We start from the raw sequence: 23668 nt of genomic DNA on the forward strand, positions 1-23668 counted from the left end.
ACAAGTGGTAACCTTGATGCCCCACAACAAAACCGAGCCAGTACCTGAACCCCGGATGAATCAGGACATGCCAATACGTGTTCTGGGGGTTCAGGGACACCATCCAAGTGCCTGGCTTCAACAGAAGCCGGACCTGGGACAGAGTAGTCATCCAAAAGGAGGGGTAATAAACCCAGGATTTTGGACGAGACAAGTCTAGAATGAACCACAGGTCCGCACAGTCCCGTTTCTGGATTGGGAACGGACGGGAAACCCATCTGAGACACGTCGTCTTTTCGACCGCACCCATACACCTACTCCAAGGCAAACCCGACAGAGCGCAGGAGAAGAGGCCTGCCCCGTGAGCCCCGAACTCCCCAAAGGATTCATGGCTACCCAACGCCACCGCAGACCATTGGAAACGACCCGAAAAGCCCTCAAATCGTGGGACCAGGCGTGAGTAAACAGAGCAAGCCTTTCCCCATCACCTCGTTAATGGGATGAACCGCGAAAGGGCCAACACCCCTTAGAAGAGCCCGAGCTCCGCACAGAGCGAACACTGCGGTGACCAGACGAAGACGGGTCTGAAGGCGACGCTGGCCCCAAAACTGGCACCAGTGGCCTATCACGATGAGTGAAACCCCGAGCCCTGGCACGACCCCTCCAGGAAAAACCCTCCCCCGGGGACCCTCAGAGAACCAACAAATCGGACATCAGATGACAGCTAGCCGAATCCGCCTGCAGATACTGCGCCACCGCAGAATCAGCAAACAGCAAGGGACAAAAGGCGGAGACATTCTAAGAGCCAGGAACCAATCAGATTCCAAGGAGGAAGCAAGCACCACCTGCTGACACACGAGCAGGGAGGCATAAAACAGTGATACCGCATCCCACAGGATCGGCGCAAAACAGCTTTAACAAGGCTGATGACGAACACGTCGCCGAGCCCAAGGCACTAGACACAGGAACGGCCCCAAGTGCCTCCACATCCTCCTCAAGCCAGATGGCAGACAGCTCCAGGAGGGAAAAGAAACGCAAAGCTGAAGCCAGCAGGCCACAAGCGCGCAAATCCTCAGCAACCAGTGCAGCCGAAAGGGAGGGAACCTGCACGTGAAACTGCACGACACCCACATCCCAATGAAGGACAGAAGCGAATAAGCACATATTGAGGTGCTCAAACTTGCCCCCAGGAAAACCTGGACCACCGTCAATGACTTATGCCACTCAAGCATTCAGAAACGACAGAACATATGCTTCGCCTCCAAAGAAAAAACAGGACAGTCCACCAGCCAGAACAACTCTGGAACCTCGTAACGAATCCAGTAGTGAAACGAAGACCCAAACCTGAATGTAGACGGATCCATAAAAAAGGCGTAATCTGGGTCACGCAGGAGGTAAGCTGCAAAGGTCTTCCGCACCACAGGAGGTGGGATGTGGGACGCGGGAAGCCGAAAACCTCCGGAAAGACGGGACCGAAGCATCCGAAGGGACACGGAACCGAACCTGGGGAAGGGCAGACACCAGATCTAATTCATACACAAAAGGAAGGGGGGGGGGGGGGAAAGAAAACCCCACTCAAGTCAGCCCCTCCCTCGCCCTGGGAACCACCACATCAGGTCCCCTGCTTGATACCAGCTTGATGGGGTTCTGGGACTTGTTCTACTTCTCATGCCCAGCCCAAGGCCAGGCTTGACTTGTGAGAGTTTGGTCCACTAGGCTGTTGCTTGGAGCGACCCACAGGCCCACATACCCACCACAGCCCGGTTGGTCCAGTACTCCTTGGAGATGTCCACGGTTGTTCCAGCAATATTTCTTATGCTCGCTGGGAGGATGTTGAACAACCGTGGACCTCTGATGTTTATACAGTGTTCTCTGATTGTGCCTATGGCACCTCTGCTCTTTACTGGTTCTATTCTGCATTTTCTTCCATATCATTCACTTCAGTACGTCGTTATTTTACTGTGTAGATTTGGGATCTGGCCCTCCAGTATCTTCCACGTGTATATTATTTGTTATTTCTCTCGTCTCCTTTCTAGTGAGTACCATTTAGAGAGTTTTGAGACGATCCCACTAATTTAGGTGCTTTATCTCGTCTGTGCGTGCTGTATATGTTCTCTGTATTCCCTCTATTTCAGCAATCTCTCCTGCTCTGGAGGGGGAAGTGAGTACTGAGCTGTACTCAAGACGGGACAGCATAAGTAACTTGAGTACAACTATTGTGATGGGATCCCTGGATTTGAAAGTTCTCGTAATCCATCCTATCATTTTTCTGGCTGAAGCAACTTATATATATAGCCTCTTATAGTTCTTACACTTTCTACAATCATTTATATTTATATGAAGGTACAATCACTACTCAATTATAATCCCCACAGGACTCACATTACAATTATATAAATACAAATATAATTCAATTAAAATTTCACAGTACAATACCAATGACCAAATAGCATTATCTATTATATGCTACCAATTATATATATAGTGTAGTTTATATTAAATTATTTAATATGAAACCTACACAGACTAAGAAAAATATTCATAAATCACAGCAGAATAAATCAATAAATCATTATAGTGTAGGTGTACTAACCTTGTTGTGGTTGTTGCTGAGGATATCCTGGCCTCATTGGTCCAATCATGGTACCCTGGCTGCCCTGCATTATAATTTGGCGCCATTCAGGTCTTGAAGGAGGCATTTGTGCTTCAATATTAGGTACACCAGCTCCTGGACCAATGTTAACATTAGGTGGTCGAGGTCTTTGTAACATGCCACCAGTGGCCATGGGTGTGCGACTAACCATACCCATGGTACCTGCTGTGCTGACCTGATCTAGACTCATGTTCACAGCTGATATAGTCTCCACACTCAAGGTAGGCATGGAAGCCCAAGTAATGGTACTACTTGCAATACTAGATGTGGGATTCATGGTTGATGTTGGTACCATACCAGGCTTCATGGTGGGCCTATTAGGGGGTAATGTTTGCCGTGTCATACTACCCATAATTTGACTTGTCCCCTTATTGACTTTAGGGCAACTAACCATACGTGGTCTCATATTTTTTTGCATGCCTTGGTAGCTCATCTGACCCATATTTTGGCCCATCTGGGACACTGGCTGAGGCATAGGTTCACCCATCATCTGTTGTTGCTGCTGCTGTAGCGTAATTTTCCGATATTCAGGCGGTGGTGGACGAGACATCATCTGGCCAGTCTGACCGACCATCTGATCCCCTGCTGGAGTCACATGTCGCATCATGGTACCTGGGCCCATCATCTGTTGGCCAGGATATCGTGGTGGTTGTGGCTGGCTCATAGCATACTGCCCACTCATCTGGCCCTGGTAGAACATCTCATTACTCATTTTGCCATCTGCTCCCATCTGACCACCCAGCTATCAGAGATGGACAGGTAACCCAGTCTAGATCAGTAGAAGCATTCTAACCTCCCAACCCTTAAATAAAATTTCCAAACTATACCAAAAACAGATGTACATACATCCTCCTATACTGCTTCCAACTTTAATGGGAAGGGAAATCATGTATGTATTAACTATGTTTGCATATATATATGTAGAAACCCACAACTAGCACAATCAACAAATCCATTTCTGCCTAAATGCCAAGAATGTACTGGCTACCCCCATTTTGCCCTAACAGGTGAAAAAAACCCAGCATTGAATATAATGAAACACCATTTTCTGGATGAGTCCCGGAGGCTCCCCGGAGCTATCCAGGCTGAATGGATATGTATAACTTTCTACCATCAGTTAAAGTGCAAAGTGCCCCAACCTAAAAACAAGACCACAGACAAAACGAAAAGATCCTGCAGACAACCTGGGAGACCGGAACCCCATAACAGGATTGACAGAAGGAAGGTTACCCGGGCAAACCAAAACTCATCCATGACCCCAGATGCCACGACGCGCCGAGAACAGCGAAGAGCTGCAACCGAACAGCAAGGAAGCACTCCCGGCCTGACCAACCAAGCAGCAACCCAAGGACCAAACCGAGGAGAAGAAAATAGACCACCTGGGCCAACGACCAGAACGGCACAGGAACGCAAGCGCAGGCCAGAGGTGAAACAACGCCCAAGAAAGCATGCGGAACGGAACAGAAGGAACAGCAACACTGAACGCAAGCTAGAGCAGTTCCGCCAATGTCATTCAAGACGAGGCAACAGTTCATGGTATCAGAAGATGGTCCCAGAACAACTCCGAAGGGAAAGACAAGACAACCCTATCAGAGACCGCAGGATCCTTTGCAGTGATAGGAAAACTAGAAGGACCACCAGGAAAACTACACACACTGCCGCCGAGATGAAGCACGCAGGTGGGACACTAACAAGGAAGCCACCAGTCTCCTTACAAGCGACGAGAAACAAGAGACAAAAACCCAAGACACGAAGACTCGAGGGGAGGAACGAACCAACCCTGTACAGGACAGGACCGACCAGCAAAAAGAGGCAGAACTGCGGGAAGACCCACAGGATCAAAACCGAAGAAAGCAGCAGGGCCCGCCAAGGAACCAGGAACCCAACCCCAGCAAGCCGAAAGGAACCAGCCCGAGCAAGCAGAAATGCCCTGTCCGGGAGGACCCCTTCCCCAGGACCCCTGAAGGACCAAAAAGGCCAAACACTGAAGAGCTAGGGCCCAGGCAGAGGCCAATGAGGAAAGCGGGCATCACAAAGAAAAACGCGAGTGAAAAACAGCAACCCCACAACCCAAAGGAGCATAGCAACCAGCTCCAGAAGGGAAGAACGATGCACGCGTCTCCGAGGGATACCTGAGGAAAACTATGCAGGAAGTGAACCACAGGAAAACAAAAATGCACAGCCCGGAAAAGGAACAAGGAAAAGCCGGAGCCAGAACCTGAATCCCAGCTACCTGTCCCAAAGAGGGAACCAGAGGGCAGGAACAGTGGACCGAAAGGCACAACCCTCCACAGACAATGCAACACAGAAGCCTACAGTGAGGCACAAAGAAAAAGTGAAAGAACTCTGTACCAAAACCGAGCACCGGGGCAGTCCAAAAGCATGGAACTGAAAATGGACAGAGGCCCACCTCAGCACCCAAAAACAGTATAGCCAAGAAGCACCAACCCAGAAGCACAGCCATGTGTGTAGCTTAGGAGGAGGAAAACGAAAACAAGAAAGAAAAAACCCGAATACGGACCAAGTAGCAGCCGGGAACGCAATGTACACAACCAACCACAAAGTGTGCAGTGGGAGGTCGCACTTACACAGAGAGACACCATGGATATCAGGGTGCAGCCAGGCACCGAAGTTAGGCAAGGAAGGAGGGTCCAGAGCAGAGACAAAGCAAGGAAGGAGGACACAGAAGCATGGACTGAGGGAACGAAGCTGTGCCCAAATATAGCGAAAAGACCCCGGTGCCAAAAACTAAACAAAAAGCACCGAAATGCGAGGCAGCGCCCTACAGGACAATGAAGAACAAGATACACGGACAAAGAAAGCTACACTCATGGCGCCCAAGTAAAACACACACCACCAAACAACCATGACAGGAGTCAGCGACGCAACCCTGTCAAACGGAGAAGTGACAGAGTTAGTAAAAATGGAGTATTGAACATTGGGGGGGGGGGGGGGGGGGGGGTTACATGCACAAGGGGACACAGGAGGAACCAGAGAACCCCAATGCGCTACAGAGACATTAAAAAGAACCAGAACAATGTCAGAGGAGGTAGGAAATGGAATGCACTTGGAAGGGATGTGGTGGAGGCAGACTCCATACACAATAACAAAAAGAGAGAAGAGAGCCCAAGAGGCACAGGAATCTGCACACCCGATGACTGACAGTCGAGAGGCAGAACCAGAGCTCAACCAAAGCTCAACCCCCACAAGCACAACTAGGCAAGTACCCCACCAAAAGTCGAGAAGCAGCTCCTGGCCGACAGAGTCGACAGACAATACAACCGCACCTGCAGAGCGGAGACACAACCGTGCCACAACACAGTCGAGCAGAGTAACATTCCAGGAGCATCGCCAGTGGAAGGCTCGAAGCTGTATGCGCACAAGGTGTTACCTAAATTTATTAATGTCTTCTTAATTATTATGCATTAATCATCAGTTTTAATGCCTCAGCAAATTGACTGAATGAATAATTACTGAGAGACAATGGAATAGATACACAATACATGTCACAATATACATTATACCAGAAAATGTTTTCTGACTCACACACATTATATGTGTAGTATTCATATAATTCTTTCAGCTATAACTAATGCAGCAGCTAGAGATAGTTGGTTAATGAAGATTTTTTTAAATAATTTTCCATCAACAGCGTCTTTTTTGTTTTTTTTGTTTTGTTTTTAGATTAACCCAGCCATGGTGTCGTTGCATTAAGTTCATGACTGTTGTTGCATAATTGATACTCTTACCACTTTTGTGGCTTGGGGTGTCTTATCTTATCAATATATTGACAGACATAAAAGGAATAAGAACTCTCTTTCCATTACTGTTTGCACAATAAGATTTCATAAATACTGCTCCTTCTTTTAAGTTTAAAATTTAAAGTGTAGTGTAAATGTTATGAATAAGTCAAGTTCTGTTATTCCTCAACCATTCCTCAGCATTTTGTCTCCAGTAATTGTATTCTTTGTTGCTGACCTGCTGTCTTGTGTTTCATTACTTCTGTGTAACAAAGGTACACTACTTTTGTTACAACTCAGTTGTCAGGGGGCGCCCGACAGCCGAGTGGACAACGCTTCGGATTCGTAGTCCTGACGTTCCAGGTTCAAACCTTGGTGGAATCGGAGACAAATGGGCAAAAAGTTTCTTTCACCCTGATGCGCCTGTTCACCTAGCAGTAAATAGGTACCTGGGAGTTAGACAGCTGCTACAGGCTGCTTCCTTGGGGTGTTTGTAACAAAAAAGAGGCCTGGTCGAGGACCGGGCCGCGGGGACGCTAAGCCCCAAAATCATCTCAAGATACCCGAATAAAAATGTGAATTTGAAGTTGAAAGATGTCCAGAGGTGCGCTCCCAGCAGAAGACAAGGTGCAGTACAGAGGTGGAGGAGGCGCCACTCTGAGCCACCCCACACCCGGAAGCAGAGAAAAGAACGAAGCGACGTCCCCACATATAAAATCTAGAACACCCAACATCTAGAGGGCTACGACTCGAGAGAGAAGACAAACGAGAAGCAGTAGAAAAACCATGATAAACAACGTGGAACACACGCGTACACCGCCCAGAAACAAAAACACCCCGGCTCCAGTACGCGAGGTACGAATCGCACCACCCGTCCATCGGGTGGCGCGGCTCGTACACCAGTCGGACATACACATATTGTATATACACGTATCGTACATACACCAGTAAGGTGTACGTAACGAATAGGAGGAATGTCAAAACAGGAAGGAGAGATGACGTGAAAACAAAAGGCGAAACAGAAGCGAAAGAAGACAATGAGGACGGAAGGGGACCAATGAGTTCGAAAAAAGACTAGAGGGAAACCCCACCAGATGTCAACAGACATTCCAATAATATTGGAAGGTACGAAGAGGTGCGCGAACAAACGAGAACCATGACAAGTAAGCACAAATGCACGGAGGCACACATGGACAAAACATACACCCCTGATCAAGGTACAGGCATGGACCCCGATACGAAGGGAACAGTATCACGACGAAAGCGTGAAATGAATGAAGAAAAGGGAGTGAAACATCCCTAGGAATGACGTGACCGACGGACTCCAAGGAACATGAAACCGAACACAGGGAGGGGTATACACAAAACCAACAGGACTGCAGAGGGGGAAGGAAACTCCCCACTCTGAGGAACTGCAAGCCCCGTACTAATGGTACAAAGACCCAAGCGGGGCAAAACGGGGCCGAGGGCCCCCAGGCAACTCCTCCCCAACCCTGGGAACCTCGATGGCAGGACCCGGGCCGAGCCGTACCCCCAAAGCCCCAGCCTCATAAGGAAAAGCCGGGACAGCCATGCAAAACACTATGCATGGGAGCCCACTGGTCAGACCCATACGGCACGGCTGGAGGAACAGGCTCGAACGCCTTTGCCGCCACCCTGGAAGAGGAAAAACCCCGAGACCGCCCGAGTCTCAACCCAACGAGACCCTGCTCCAACCCCAAAACCCGCCTACAATCTGGAGCTAGCAGCAAGGGAAGGAAGTATGCATAACAGATGGAGAAGGACTAGGAGGAGCGGAAGGAACCAGAGCCGAAGCGACCCCCATTCCCAAGTCCGGACCCCCTACAACCAAAACGGGGCAGTCACGGGGCATCCAGGGCTGCAACCAACCAAGAGCATTGCAGCAACCTAAACCTAGCGTGCAATGCTGCAGCCGCCTGCACCCACATATGACCTGGGTGAACAAAAGCATGTACATACGACACCCGTTGCACGACTCCGGATCAAAAGAACCAAAGACCCAACAGGCAGTGTGTGTGTATGCATATACACATGTGCGCACACACACACACACACACAGTGTACACCTGTACATGTGTACACACACACACATACACTTGAAAAGAAAATTACAAGCCGACAACCAATGGGCAGAGAGCACCACGCCGGCCAGTCAAAGAAGGCACAAAACTGCATCAAAAGGCCCACCTCGACAACAAAACCTCAAAGTCTCAGCATGACCACAACATGTGCCAAGACCCAAAAAGATCAGTCTGCAAGCCAGGAAGACCCCAGAACTCCAGAAGGCAGAACCGGGTCATACATGAGGAAACAAAGCCCCTGAACCCACAAAGGGGCCCAAGAGGAAGAAACCTCCGGAATGAAACCAAAGAACCCAAAGGAACCCGGAATCGAACCAGGGGGAGCCCAAACCACCACATTTGCCGGCAGAGAAACACCACAGAAAGGCAAAGCACAGCCCCCAGCCAGAACCCCCCAGGGAAACGGTCATAATAGACCGAAAACCGAGGGACAAGGTGTGGGAGCAAGAATAACAGTCCCGGGACACTGAGCCCAAACCCAAAGGCCCAGACCCAAAACAGACAAAATGGGAACCCGGTGTAAAATCAACACCCAAACATTTCCTGTTCCCAGAGGAACAGGAAATGGGCAGAAAACACCAGAAAAGCAAAGAAACGACAACAAGAGAATAAAACGTCTGAAAAAAGTTGAAAACTCACCCAAGAAGCTCGCTCAAACACCCTGGCGCATGTAAACAAACTGCAACGCCGCCCTGGTGGCCACGCCGGGAAACCGGCAGACGAAAATGGCTGCCAGAACAGAGGGCTGTGACTGACGCTAAAGATACGAAAACACGCAAGCAAAAGTGGGAAGCAAGCAGACTGGATGGGCGAAAAACTCCGCCCAAAACAGAAAACCCAAGCAGGGGCAAACCGCCCCAGAACTGCTAGCAGGCATCCCCCACAGCCCTGGGAACCCCGCAACAGAGGCCCCGGGGCAGAGCCGTCCTCCAAGCCCTCCGCCCTTAAAGAAAAGGAAGAGTCCATGGGAAAGGCAGCAAGAAAGGGCCGCTGGTAAGACCCAGAAGCCTTGGCAGGAGGAACAGGCTTGAAAACCTCCGTCCCCCAACCCGAAAGGGGCAGCCCCCGAAAACCGCCCGAGTCTCAGCCCCAACTAAACCCCGCCCCGACCCTGAAACCCGCAGATGGTTTGGAGCCGGGAACAGGGAGGGAAAGGGGCGAACAGCACCTAACCAAAATGGGGCAGCCTCGGGGCATCCGAGTGGGAAACCAACCTAGCATGTTGCAGCAACCTAACCTAGCTTGCAACACGGATGCCGCCTGTACTCTGAACAGTAATAACATCAGGAGAGTACTGGAGAACAAGCAGAGAATATTTCTCGCAAGACTCCGGGTCAAGGTGTCAGTGACCGAACAGGCAGCATGACGGAGGTAAAAGTGGCGACTGTCACCCGGAGACAAGGGCACAGTAACCAACGATCCCGTACAAGACGGGTTGGAACCCAGAAGACACATTCAATGGTCCACCGAGCCCAGACAGGGGTTTCCAGGGTCTGTAGGCTGACTGCTACAGGAAGCCCAGGCAAGGTGTTGCTAACTGATTAAGAAACCCAAAAATAACAAGAGGGTAGAGGATAGCACTGAAAACCCCTGCAACGTGCACAATTACGGGGGCCTAGCAGAGGGCTGCCAAACACTACCTGTGGAACTATAGCCACACTGGGCAGACCCCCACCAGGCAATTGAAAATAACAACAAAAGAAAACCCCCGCAAAAGTACACCGTCTCCAGAGGCAACAGGAACCGATCGCCGCTTAGGTGGCAGGTCGTGCAACACCTTGACGCCCTAACCAGCACAATACCACTCCCTACCCAGGGCCAAACAAGGGCCCCAATCCCCATCTGGCCCCAAGGGCGAGGCAAATGCCGAGCAGCAAGAACCTCTACGGGAATGGTTCCCGAACGCCCCAGGGAAGATAACCCTGTTACGCAAGGGCAGTACTCACAGGGCGCTTAGGGAAGTCAGCCACTAAGTGCATGCAGCCCTGGCACTGATGAGGTACTCCTGGCCACCGCACAACACAACACATGGCAGTGAACACCACACAAGGCAAACACCGCCTAGCAAACTGAGGCCAGAGAAGCGTCTATCCTGGTTGACATTAGCATACGAACTGAAGCTTGGCAGCCGGCGCGGTGGGTCCGGGGCTCCCCCCTCCCCCTCTCGGGGCGAGGGATGGCTGCGCGGACGATCGGCGCGGCAGTAAAGTGTGATGTTTGCTTGTTTCCTTGGGATTGTAGGGAGTTTCTACCTCTCTGTTCGGTTTCTTGTTTTAGTTTTTTACCATGTGGGGCTTGTTTTGTTATGCCTACCTTTCTGGGTGCCTAACCCCGGTCGATGGCAGATAAGGAAAACCCCAACCACAAAGGGGTTTTCCCGGGGCATTGCTCCCTGAAACCTCTCTGAAGGGGCCAGGTTCTGGCACTGGTCCCTGGTAGGTCTGAACTCCTTAGCTAATGTCCCGGTCTAATATAACATACATTAGCCCGATAAGCTCCAGGGAGCCGTAGGGGCTCCCCACAGAAAACAAAAGAAAACAAAAAAGTAAGTGCCCAGGGGCCGAGTCATCTCCCAAAGATCCGGCCTCAAAAGAAGAGGCCAGCTTTGCTGTAAAAGCTGGTAGAAAGGCGGCCAACTGGTCAGACCCAGATGCTTCGGCAGGGAGGTTATCTATCTTGAGGTTATCTTGAGATGATTTCGGGGCTTTTTAATGTCCCCGCGGCCCGGTCCTTGACCAGGCCTCCACCCCCAGGAAGCAGTCCGTGACAGCTGGCTAACACCCAGGTACCTATTTTACTGCTAGGTAACAGGGGCATAGGGTGAAAGAAACTACCCATTGTTTCGCCCCGGCGCCTGGGATCGAACCCAGGACCACAGGATCACTACAAACCCTGTGTGCTGTCCGCTCGGCCGACCAGCTCCCATTCCGGGAGGAAAGATTCTTATGCCTGCGTTGCCAACCCAGAATAGGCATCCCCTGAGACCGCCCGAGTCTCAATACCATCTAAACCCTTCCCCAATCTCAAAATCCTCAGATGTTTCGGAGCCGGAAACATGGGGAAAGGGGGGACCAGACCGAATCACAGCAGGGGGAAGGACGAGGGGGTGTGGACTGAACCAAGGTTGAAGCGACCAACAGCCTTAAGTCCGGGTCCCAATAACCATAACAGGGAAGCCTCGTGTCTGCAAGGTTGCTGGGTCAGCAACCAACCTAAACCTAACGTGCAACGCCTGCGCCGCTTATACCCGAACATTGTCATCAGTAGACTGGGTAAACCGAGTCACCAGCAAGCAACAAAACTCGCAGGACTCTGAGTTGAACATCACCAACCCAGTAGGCAGCATGATGGAGGCAAAAACAAAGAGAGTCATCTTGAGACAAGGGGACAGAGCAACCCTCAAACTCACATAAAGCGAGGGGGGGGGGGGGGACTCAGGGGTCACATCCATTGGACCCGCGCACCCCCGTGGGGCTTGCCAGGGTCCTGAGATGGAACTCACGCTCAGGGAAGCCCAGGCAGGGTACTGCTAACCGGCGCCCAAGTCTACCAACAACTTTCTAAGTAACTGAACCCCCGGGATGTGTACACTCACAGGTACCTAGCAGGGGATACCAAAAGAACGGAGAAGCGTATGCTATATACAACAGGGGCAACAACCAAGGCAGACCCCCTACCAGGCAATAAAACAAAAGAAAAAGAAAACCCCGCAAGAGGACAGCGTACCCAGGTGGAACAGAGCCGGCCGCAATGAGAGGTGAAAACTAGCTGCACAGAACCCTGCGCTCCCCACCAGTGCAAACTGCCTCTTACCCTAAGGTGAACAAGGATGACAGAACACAGCAGCACACAAAGGGCGACCACACTACGAGCAGCAAACGACCAAGCAGAGGCAAAACCAATGGAACTTGTGGAAGGAGGCCCCAAGCCCCAAGGGCAGTACTTACCCGGCACCTTGGGAATTGCATACTTACCTAGGCACCTAGATGCATTCAGCCCGAGTACTGAAAAATTACTCCTGGCTCGTGCATCCCAAGAAGACAGCCACCACACGACACAGGTACAGAGCTGAGAACCAATGTCAGTAGCCAGAGCACACGACTTCCGCCAAGCGCATCAGCCTTAGAATTGGGGTTGTGGGTAGCTGGCACGAGGGGTCTGGGGCTCCCCTTTCCCCCCTCCTGGGGAGAGGGGAGCTGCGCAGATGACGGCACGGCAACATGGTGATGTCATACTCGTTTGCATGTTTTTGTTTGAGAAGTTCTGTCCACTAGTTCAGCTCTCAGTAGCAATTTCTTAACCAGAATAGGGGTTTGTTTTGGGATGCTTACCTTTCTGGGTGCCTGACCTGGTCGATGACAAACATAGAATGCTTCCAACCACATGGGGGTTTCTATAGGCCATTGCTCCTTGTGCCTCTCTGAGGGGCCAGGTTCTGGCTCGTGGTCCCTGGTAGGCCTAAGAACTCTGTGGATGACGTGGGAGACCCGCACCCGCGAACAGGGAAGAAGGGAAACCGAATCAACCCAAAGCGCGTCCCCGAACACAGTAGCTGTGGCGTGCAAATATCGGTGAAGAGCCACAACCGGACACAAAACATGATGCATCCCCGGCCTAACCAACCAAGTATCCACAACCCAAGGACCCCTCTGGAAAGCAGCAGTCTCATTCTTTGCCAGAAAAGGAGGAGACGGCTGCAAACGAACAAAACCATCACGAAGACCGAAAGAGCAGAAACTCTTGCACCAGATGAGAGCATGAAGCTCACCAACCCGACCCCCAGAGGCCAGTGCCAACAGAAAAAGAGCCTTGGAGAAACAATCCTGAACAGAAGGGGCCACAACAAACCGAGGAGAAGAAAGAAGAAAGAAAAAGAAGAAAGGACAGAGAGCACTCTGTCCAATGACCAGGATGGCTCAGGCGGTGCATGAGCAGGCTGGAGGAAAAACAATGCCCGAGACAGCTTGCGAAACGGTGCAGAAGTAACATCAATATCGAAAGCAAGCTGAAGCGGCTCCGCCAGTGGTGCACGATATGAGGCAAAAGTGTTAGGCATAAAGTGACGGTCCTGGAACAACCAAGAGAGAAAAACAACTCAACCCTAACAGAAAGCGAAGTACAACGATGAAGACGCAAGAAGAAATGGAAGGACCGCCAGGAACTTCGTACTGCCGGTGAGACGAAACCCACAGATGGGACACTAACAAAGAAGCCACCTGATCACCATATAGATGATGATAAACTTGAGTCAAAAACACCAAACGCGAAGACTCAAGAAAAAGATCGAACCAGCCACGAGATGTTTCGGTCCAATCTGTTGGAAGAGGCGGAGCTGTGGGAAAACCTCCGGGTTCGGACACCGAGCAAGCAGCATCTGAATCCACGGCTGGGCTGGCCACCACAGGGCCAAGAGGACTACTCTCCCCTGGTAGATCTCCAAGCGAGTCAAGACCTGGTGCAACAGCTGAACTGGGGGGGAAAGAGGTACAGGAACCCCCCACCTCAACCAGTCCTGCTGAAAGGCATCTACCCCGACGGCCTCACAATTGGGGAAGGGCGCCACGTACTGGGGAAGGCGCCGTGACCACGCCGATGCAAAGAGGTCCACCTGTGGGCACCCAAACGTCCCGCAGAGCGAATGGAAGGAGTCGGCGTCGACCGTCCATTCAGTGGAGAGGGGGGAACGAAATGGGACAGGCCATCGGCCAAGACGTTGGACACTCCCTGCAAATAAACTGCCAGGAGAGCCAAATTCCTAGAACTCGGCAGACGAGTCACCCGAAGCGACAAGCCCCAAAGAGCCAAGGACCGCATCGAACCCCCACAGTTCAGGCAATTGACCACCAGGGAGCAGTCTGAATGGAGCTGGATCATCGATCCATGGGCGACCTGAATCCACCGAAGTGCAAACCACATCACCGCAAACTCCCGCACCGTGCTGTGGGCTCGACGGAAGGACAGACCCCATCGCCTCTTGCCGGCCTGGTGAACACTGGTCACACAGCTCCAGCCGAGAGACTAGACATCCGTGAACACTTCGAGCAAGGGCTCGGGTAGGCGCCAAGGCACTGAACCCCGAAGAACCCGAAGAGGAAGCCGACGACACAGCAGCCGATGCAAAGCCCCCAGGGGGTAGAACCCTGCGATTGCGAGAGAGGTGGAAGGGACGTCCCTGAAAGAACCAGAACAGCCAACAAAGCCAAACCCAACCCAGCAGGTAGACCAACATTGCAAAGTTCAGGCTCCCGCACAAACCCTCGAGTAACCGCCGGGTGACCCGGGAGCCCCCCAAAAACAGGCGCAAGCGGGGCCACAGCAGAAGGAGAAACTCCCGAGAAAGAGACAAGGAAGCGGTCTGAGAGTCCCACACAAGACCCAGCCACGACCGAACCTGGGAGGGCACCAGATGGGACTTCCTCCAGTTCACCAAGAACCTGAACCCGGCGATCTGGGAGAGAACCAAATCCCTAATCTAGCAGACAACTGGACCGGCTGGGAGCCCAAACCAGCCAGTCATCGAGGTAGGCCAACATCCGAACACCTAAAAGACGCAGACGGGCCACGACGACTGTGTTCACACGAGGCGTGTGAACACGCGAGGAGCCAGGTTCAACCTGAATGGGAGACAACGAAAGCTGTAACAGTGACGCCCCACAACAAACCCAAGCCGTGAACCCCGGGGTTCACGGCTTCATCCGGGGTTCCCTGAACCCCGGATGAATAGGGACGTGCCAATAAGCATCCCGGAGGTCCAAGGACACCATCCAAGAACCCGGCTCCAACAAGAGCCGAACTTGAGACAGCATAGTCATCTGAAAGGAGGGGCAATGAACCCAGGGGTTCAGACGGGACAAGTCCAGAATGAACCGCAGGTCCTCACAGGGACTGGAAACAGACGGGAAACCCACCTGAGGGATGACGTCATTTCAACGACGCCCAAGCGAACCCACTCCAAGATGACTCGTCGGAATGCAGGAGAGGAAGCCTGCCCATCAGCCCCGAACCTCTGGAAGGGGAAGGGGGAGGGGCCACCCAACGCCAGCACAGGGCCGAAGGAAATGACCTGAAATGCCCACAAATCGTGGGACCAGGCGTGAGCGAACAGCGCAAGCCTCCCCCTTGTTGCTCCGTCAATGGGGCGAACCGCGAAAGGGGGAAAAGAAGCACAAGGCCGAAGCCAAGAGGCCCCTGGCGTGCAAATCCTCGGCTACCTGTGCAGCCGAATGGGAGGGAACCTGCACATGGACCTGCAGAATAACAACATCCCGAGGAAGGGCAGGAGCAAACAAGCACTCATTGAGGTGCTCAAGGTCGCCCCCCAGGAAAACCTGAACCACAGGAGAAACCTCGTGCCACTCAAGCGTGCAGGAACAACAGAAAAAATGCCAGGCCTCCAAGACAAAGATAGGACAGTCCGCCAGCCAGGACGACTCTGGAACCTCGTAACGACCCAGAAAGAGAACGAAGTCCCAAACCTGAAAGACGAAAAATCACTGAGGGGTGATCCGAGTCATGCAGAAGGTAAGCCACAAGGGCCGCCTGCACTGCAGACAGTTGGATGCAGGAAGCCGAAAACTACGGGAAAGACGGAACCGACGCACCCGAGGGGACACGGAACCGAACCCGGGGAGGGGCAGACACCATATCCAAATCGTATGTGGAGGGGGGAAAGGAGAATCCCACTCCTTGTAACATTAAGCCTCGCTTTGAGGGTAGAAAAAACCAGGCAGGGTCCAGTGGGGCCCAAGGCCCCCAAGTCAGCCCCTCCCCAGCCCCAGGATCCCTCTCCTGAGAACCAAAGGCCGAGTCATCCCCTAAGGCACTCGCCCCTAAAGAAAAGGCCGGCGTAGCCGAGTAAGCCAAACAGAAGGGGGGGGCCCACTGGTCAGACCCAGATGCTTCGGCAGGGAGATCAGACTAAGGCCTCCGTCGTCACACCGGAAGAGGCATCCCTGAGACTCTAAGACCATCTAAACCCTGCCCCGACTCCGAAACCCTCTGACGTTTCGGAGCTGGAAGCAGGGGGGGGGGGGAAGACCAGAATGAACCACAGAAGGGGAGTGCCCCCGCACTCCCCTTCTGTGGGGTGGGGGAGAGGGGGACTTCTGAGGGGGCGTGGACTGAACCAAGGTCGAAGCGACCCCCACCCCCAAGTACAGGTCCCAATAAACAAAACGGGGAATCTCGGGGCATCCGGGTGAGCAACCAACCTAGCGCGTTGCAACAACCTAAAATGTGCATGCAGCGCCTGCGCCGCCTGTACCCGCAAAAGATCATTATTGGACTGGGTAAATTGAGTCACTAGTAAGCAGCAGTACTCACAGGACTCAGGGTCGAAAGTGTCACCAACTCAACAGGCAGCGTGACGGAGGCAAAAACCGTGAGGGTCACCCTGAGTCAAGGGGACCGAGCAACCCTCAAACTCACACGAACGAGGAGGGGGGGGGGGCTCTGGGGACACATCCATTGGACCCACGTGCCCTCTTGGGGATTCCCAGGGGTCCTGAGCGCTTACTACAAGAGGACTCGTGCCCAAGTAAGCCCATGCAGGATGCTACTAATCGGCGCCCAAAACCACCAAACAACAATCTAAGAGCTGCACTCCAGGGATGTGTACACTTACGAGGACCTAGTAGGGGGCACCACCGAATAACTATGCACAGGTAAGACCCAATAAGGGCAAAGTAAGGCAGACCCCCCCACAAGGCACAAAAACAAGAAGAAAAACAAAACCCTGCAAGAGGACAACGCACCCCAAGGAACTGAGCCGGCTACCGTGATTGGTGACAACAAGCTGCGCAGCACTCTGTGCCCCACCAGTACAAACTGCCTCTTTCCCTAAGGTAAACAAGGAAGACAAAACCCCCAAGCACCCAAAGGGCAGCCGAAAAACCGAGCAGTCAGACAGCCTAGCAGAGGCAGACCACGAGGAACTTGTGGAAGGTAGCCCCAAGCTCCAAGGGCAGTACTTACAGGGCACCTAGGGACGATAACCCTAGGCACATGCAGCCCGAGTACCGTGGAATAACTCCTGGCTCTCGCACCCCTGGAAGACAGCCACCACACGCTAAGTACAGTACTGAAAAACGCTGGAGCCAAGCACACGACCTCTGCCTCTAGCATCAGCCTGAGAACTGAGGGTGGATAGCCGGCGTGAGGGGTCTGATGCGGAGGGGGAGGGGGAGTTGCACAGACAGCGGCACGGCGTCGTGTGAAGTCATGATCGTTTGCTCGTTTCTTTTAGGGGAGTTCTATCCACTTGTTTGGCTTTTGGTAACAATATTTTCACCAGAATAGGGGTTTGTTTTGAGATGCTTACCTTTCTGGGTGCCTGACCTAGTTGATGGCAGACATAGAATGCCTCCAACCATATGGGGTTTCTATAGGCCATTGCTCCCCTTGCCTCTTCTGAGGGGGCCAAGTTCTGGCTCGTGGTCCCCAGTAGGCCCATAGAACTCCATACACATGACTGATGCCAAAGTCTGACATTAACATATGAGCCTACTAAGCTCCGGGAAGCCGAAGGGGCTCCCCCCAGAAAAAACAGTGTTGAATGTAATGAAACATCATTTTCTCGGCGAGACCCAGAGGCTCCCCAGAGCTATCCAGGCTGATATGGATATATTAGACTTGGCATCAGTTAGTGTGAATGGAGTTCTTAGGCCTTCCAGGGACCACGAGCTAGAACCTGGCCCCCCTCAGATAGGCACGAGGAGCAATGGCCTATAGAATTGCAGATGTGAGTTGGGGCATTTTATGTCTGCCATCGACCGGGTCAGGCACCCAGAAAGTTAAGATCCCCAAAACAAACCCCTATTCTGGTTAAAACTACCACTGAAAGCTAAATGAGTGGACAGAACTCCCCAAATGAAAACAAGCAAACGAGGATGATGTCACATGCTAAGGTGTGCCGATGTCATGACTGTTTTTCTAAGGCTCTTTTCCTGTTAGCATTGGCCTCTGGGGGTTGGGTCAGGGAACTTCATGCTCTCCTCCGGCGCAGAGGTCTCATCCTTTTCTGGCGAAGAATGAAACTGCTGCTTTCAGGAGGGGTCTTTGGGTTGTTGATAGTTGGTTGGATCGGCCAGGGGTGCATCATGTGTTGTGTCCGGTCGTGGCTCTCCGCCGTTTTTTTGCGCGCCACACCCTCCGTGACCGGGGATGTGCTATGGGTTGACCCGGTTTCCATTCTTCCCTGTTTCAGGGTTTGGGTCTCCCAGGTCGTCCACAGGGTTATTCAGTCCAGCAAGCCTGTGGTCTATCCTCGTGCCCATGGCGTGCGTAAGTTTGGTGCGCTGACTGCTGTCTTCGGCAACATGTCTTGGGCTGATATTCAGGCATGGGGTTTTTGGAGGTCGAACAGAGTTCTGGCCACTCTCTACCTTGTCAATGTTCCGGGGCCTAGTCGGGCCTGTGTCGCATTGGGTTGGGAGTTGCAGCCAGTTGTCTCGACTTCGAGTTGAGGTGCGAGCGATGACTGCCTCCTGGGTAAGGCCCTCTTGTTTTAATCCTTTGGTAAGTATCTTCGGGAAGCCAAAGGGGCTCCCCCCAGAAAACCAGCGTTGAATGTGATGAAATGCCATTTTCTGGGCGAGACCCGGAGGCTTCCCGGAAACCCTCCCTACCTCCGGTCAGCGGTTTTTATCGAGTTCTTTTTACATTCAGCCTCGAATTGAGGTGTGGGTAGCCGGCGTGAGGGATCTGGGGATCCCCCTTTTCCCTCTCGGGGAGGGAGGAGCTGCACAGACAAGCGGTGAGGCATGTGGGATGCCATGCTCGTTTGCTCGTTTTCACTTAAGGAGTTCTCTCCATTCGTTTAGCTTTCAGTAGTAGTTTTAATCAGAATAGGGGTTTGTTTTATGGTGCTTACAGTTCTGGGTGCCTGACCCAGTCGATGGTAGACATAGAATGCTCCAAATCACATGTGCAATTCTATAGGCCATTGCTTCTCGTGTCTCTCTGAGGGGACCAGGTCCTGGCTCGTGGTCCCGGGTAGGTCTAAAAACTCCATTCACACTAACTGTAATATTAGCATATCAGCCTGGATAGCTCCGGGGAGCTGAAGGGAGAATTCTCCCCAGAAAAACTATTTACAGTAAAATATATAGTACAGTACAGTAAAATAATATCATTAAATATTTAGAAAGAACAAACCTTCAGCTTGTTTTCTAACTTGATAATCTTTTTTCTCTCCTCCAGCAGCTCCTGCTCTTTTCTTGTGAGCTGCATTTCAAGTTCTTTTAACTGAAAAGAACCAAGAAGAACTTGTATTAGTTTTTGATTTATAGGGAAACAACTGGGTAACATGTGTCACATTAATCCCCTGCATAGCAGTGAAACCGCCTTTTCCTCTCACCTTCAATGCCTCTTCACTGGAAGTATAGATCTACACCAGCCCAGATGAGTCATCAGTCCTGCCACATCTCCATACCCTCCAGGGCCTGTCACGGCCTGGTACCATTCAGAGGCAAGCCGGGCGCCTCTGCTAACCGGTAGTTTGCCCCACAAACAAGCAGTTAGCTGCCTTCAACTGGCAGTGGTGCAGCTCAACACAAAGGCATCGCCAGCCACAACGAGCAGTTTGCTAGTTGACCAGATGTCCACCTCGCATTGGCACTGGATGAGTCATCACCACCGGACTAAATAAAGGGCGCTGCCTCCCTGGAGAGCCCGTCTCTCCCTTAGTGCTCCAGGATCATCTTCGTGTCTCTCACCCGTCGTCCGCCTTCAGCCAATGTCGTGTGACTGATGCCATGGTGGTATGGTAGCTGTCTTCACTACACTAGTATATGTATTCATGATTTGTATTCATTGCTTATAGTTTATTTTTGTATTAATGTCATATTAACTTGTACACCTTTGCATTACATGATAGCCAAGTATTTTCAGGGGCATTTATGTTCATTAATATTTCAGTAAATTGCTTAATTATTTATTTGATGATTTTCATTTGTTTCCACCTGCGACTTACACACTGCAAGGCCAATAGCAGCATTTTTTTTATTTGTGTCAGGAAGAGCCATACCATCTTTTTCAGTATAGCTGCGATACAACAACCCATCGCACATGATAGACCTGAAGTCTCTGGATTGTTTCCAACGAATGTTATATTATATATACTGTGTGTGTACTCACCTATTTGTGTCTGTAAGATTGAGCATTGACTCTTGGATCCCGCCTTTCGAGCCATCGGTTGTTTACAGCAATGACTGGTCCTATTTCCCTATCATACCTTGTTATACAATTATGAATAGAATTTGCTTCCACAACCTGCTCCTTAAGTGCATTCCATTTTTCCACTACTTTCATGCTAAAAGAAAACTTCCTAACATCTATGTGACTCATCTGAGTTTCTAGCTTCCACCCATGTCCCCTCCTTCTGTTACTATTCCGTGTGAACATTTCATCTATGTCCACTCTGTCAATCCGTTCCTTCAGACGCTCTTCATACCCCATCCCTCATAACGCTGGGACGGGTCTTGTTGTAAACTTCTGAACCTTTTCCCGTGTCCTTATTTGTTTCTTCAGGTGGAGACTCCATGATTGGGCGGCATACTCTAAGACTGGCCTCACGTAGGTAGTATAAAATGTCCTAAATGCCTCCTCGAGGACCGCGGCCCGGTCCTCGACCAGGCCTCCACCCCCAGGAAGCAGCCCGTGACAGCTGACTAACACCCAGGTACCTATTTTACTGCTAGGTAACAGGGGCATAGGGTGAAAGAAACTTGCCCATTGTTTCTCGCCGGCGCCTGGGATCGAACCCAGGACCACAGGATCACAAGTCCAGCGTGCTGTCCGCTTGGCCGACCGGCTCCCTTACTCATGTTTCTGAATGATGTTCTAACTTTTGCCAGTGTAGAGTACGCTGCTGTCGATATCCTATTTATATGTGCCTCAAAAGTTAGATTAGGTGTTACATCCACACCCAGGTCTCTTTCTCACATCGTCACAGATCGGCAGTTCCCCTTCATTATGTATTGTCCCTTTGGTCTCCTATCACCTAGTCCCATTTCCACAACTTTACATTTGCTCGTGATGAACTCCAGTAGCCATTTCTCTGACCATCTCTGCAACCTATTTAAGTCCTCTTGGAGGATTCTACAATCCTCATCTATCACAACTCTTCTCATCAACTTTGAGTCATCTGCGAGCATCAACATGTAGGATTCTACTCCTGTAAACGTGTCGTTAACGTATATTAGAAATAGAATTGGTCCCAGCACCAATCCTTGAGGTACTCCACTCGTTACTGTTCGCCAGTCCGACTTCTCACCCCTTACCGTAACTCTCTGGCTTCTTCCTGTTATTTAGTTCCTTACCCATGCTAGGGCCTTTCTGCTCACTCCTGCCTGCTTCTCAAGTTTGAATAGCAGTCTCATGTGGGGTACTGTGTCAAAGGCTTTTTGGCAGTCTAGAAATATGCAGTCTGCCCAACCTTACACACATAAATCACAATAGCGTGATGCATCAAATGAACAAATCCACAAGGGCCGTGACGAGGGTTTGAACCTACATCCAAACCCTTGTGGATTTGTTCATTTGATGCATCACGCTATTGTGATTTCTGTGAGTAATGAAGTAAAGGCGAAGAGGTAGAACAGCCTATTGACATAGCTAGGACTCTTGAGACGCATAGGGGAATTGCGTAAAACCCTGGTTTGTGTCTCGGAGAGACTGCAGAAACAGTTGGTAAATCAGTATGATTTCCCGGTTGCAATTCTTTTAACCCATGTTATAGCTCAGTCAATTAAGGAAGCATCTGGGATCCTCTCGGACGTAGGTTCGAACTCTCCTCATGGCCCTTGTGGATTTGCCAAACCTTCTCTGTCCTGCCTTATCCTTATTATTTTATCATAGAATTCCAAAAGGTTTGTTAGGCAAGATTTCCCTTTCCAGAACCCATGTTGATGTTTGTTTACAAAGCTAATGTTCTCTAGGTGTGCAACCAGTCTTAGCCTAATTATTCTTTCAAGTATTTTACATGGGCTGCTTGTCAGTGATACAGGTCTATAGTTAAGTGCCTCTTCCCTATCACCTCTCTTGAAAATCGGTACAACATTTGCCCTCTTCCAGCAATTGGGCAATTCTCCTGACATAAGTGATTCATTAAAGATCCTTGCCAGAGGCATGCTGAGGGCCAGCATTGCCTCTTTTAGTATCCATGGTGATACCTTGTCTGGTCTGTAAGTATCTATATGTTTTGTTCACCATAACTGTTCAACTAAGCCGATACAGTGCCCAAAGAGCATTGTGGCCACCCCTACCAACATGACAAATCATGCAGATGTTGCCACACCCATCACCAAAATGGCTTCTCCCCCACACTCCTTTTGCTGTTTTTACACTGTATATACACTTTATATATAAGTATCTACATTCGTGTTCACCATAACAAACCACTAAGTTGGTATGCTGTGTGGCAGTGGCAGCCCACCACTGGCTGCCACTTCCACACTCCCTCACCTCACCTGACTCACCACCATTCTCCTCCCACAATACTGTTTTTGCTTTTATTCACTATATACAGACGTTATATATATAAGTATCTGCATGTTATGTTCACCATAGTCAACAACAAAGCTGGTATAGTGAGTACAGACAGTAAAAGGTGGTCACAAAGTCAGCAAACAATACTACCTCCCTCCCCACCAAAATTACTCCTCCCACTACAGCGCTAATTATCACAACAATCCTGCTATTATCAGAATCTTGGTCATTTTTATCACAGTCAGGGGTCTTCTGTAATACTATCATCACTAAATAATAGCATGAACATATATATTATGGCATTTTTTGGCGATGCTGTAGTCACAAGCTGAACAGCAGTGATGTGAGCTCATGCTGTGTGAGTCAGGCTTGGTGGCTCACTCAATACTGAGGCCCTCACACCCGGGAATTTGGCCCACGATTTAAAAAAAAACCCAGCATTGAATGTAATGAAACGCCATTTTCTGGGCAAGCCCCGGAGGCTCCCTGGAGCTTATCGGGCTAATGTATGTTATATTAGACCGGGACATTAGCTAAGGAGTTCAGACCTACCAGGGACCAGCGCCAGAACCTGGCCCCATCATAGAGGTTTCAGGAAGCAATGGCCCTGGAAAACCCCTTTGTGGTTGGGGTTTGCCTTATCTGCCATCGACTGGGGTTAGGCACCCAGAAAGGTAGGCATAACAAAACAAACCCCACATGATAAA

General features: G+C 50.9%; 1 protein-coding gene across 2 annotated transcripts in view; it reads right to left on the reverse strand.

Moving 5' to 3' along the window:
- The window catches only part of LOC138349660 (uncharacterized), a 49185-nt gene that overhangs the window by 13298 nt on the left and 12219 nt on the right, over positions 1 to 23668 (reverse strand). The window contains exons 2-3 of one of the 2 annotated variants that reach the window (XM_069339111.1): positions 19629 to 19718; positions 2573 to 3320 (exon numbers count right to left, since the gene is read on the reverse strand). In XM_069339111.1, coding sequence (XP_069195212.1) covers positions 2573 to 3320; positions 19629 to 19718 — 838 coding nt within the window. Of the gene's footprint in view, positions 1 to 2572; positions 3321 to 17447; positions 17608 to 19628; positions 19719 to 23668 lie in introns of those variants that run through there. The other variant, XM_069339110.1, reaches the window with a different exon arrangement.

The sequence above is a fragment of the Procambarus clarkii genome, chromosome 41 (assembly GCF_040958095.1).
Source record: "Procambarus clarkii isolate CNS0578487 chromosome 41, FALCON_Pclarkii_2.0, whole genome shotgun sequence".
In the NCBI taxonomy this organism is placed as follows: Eukaryota; Metazoa; Arthropoda; class Malacostraca; order Decapoda; family Cambaridae; genus Procambarus; species Procambarus clarkii.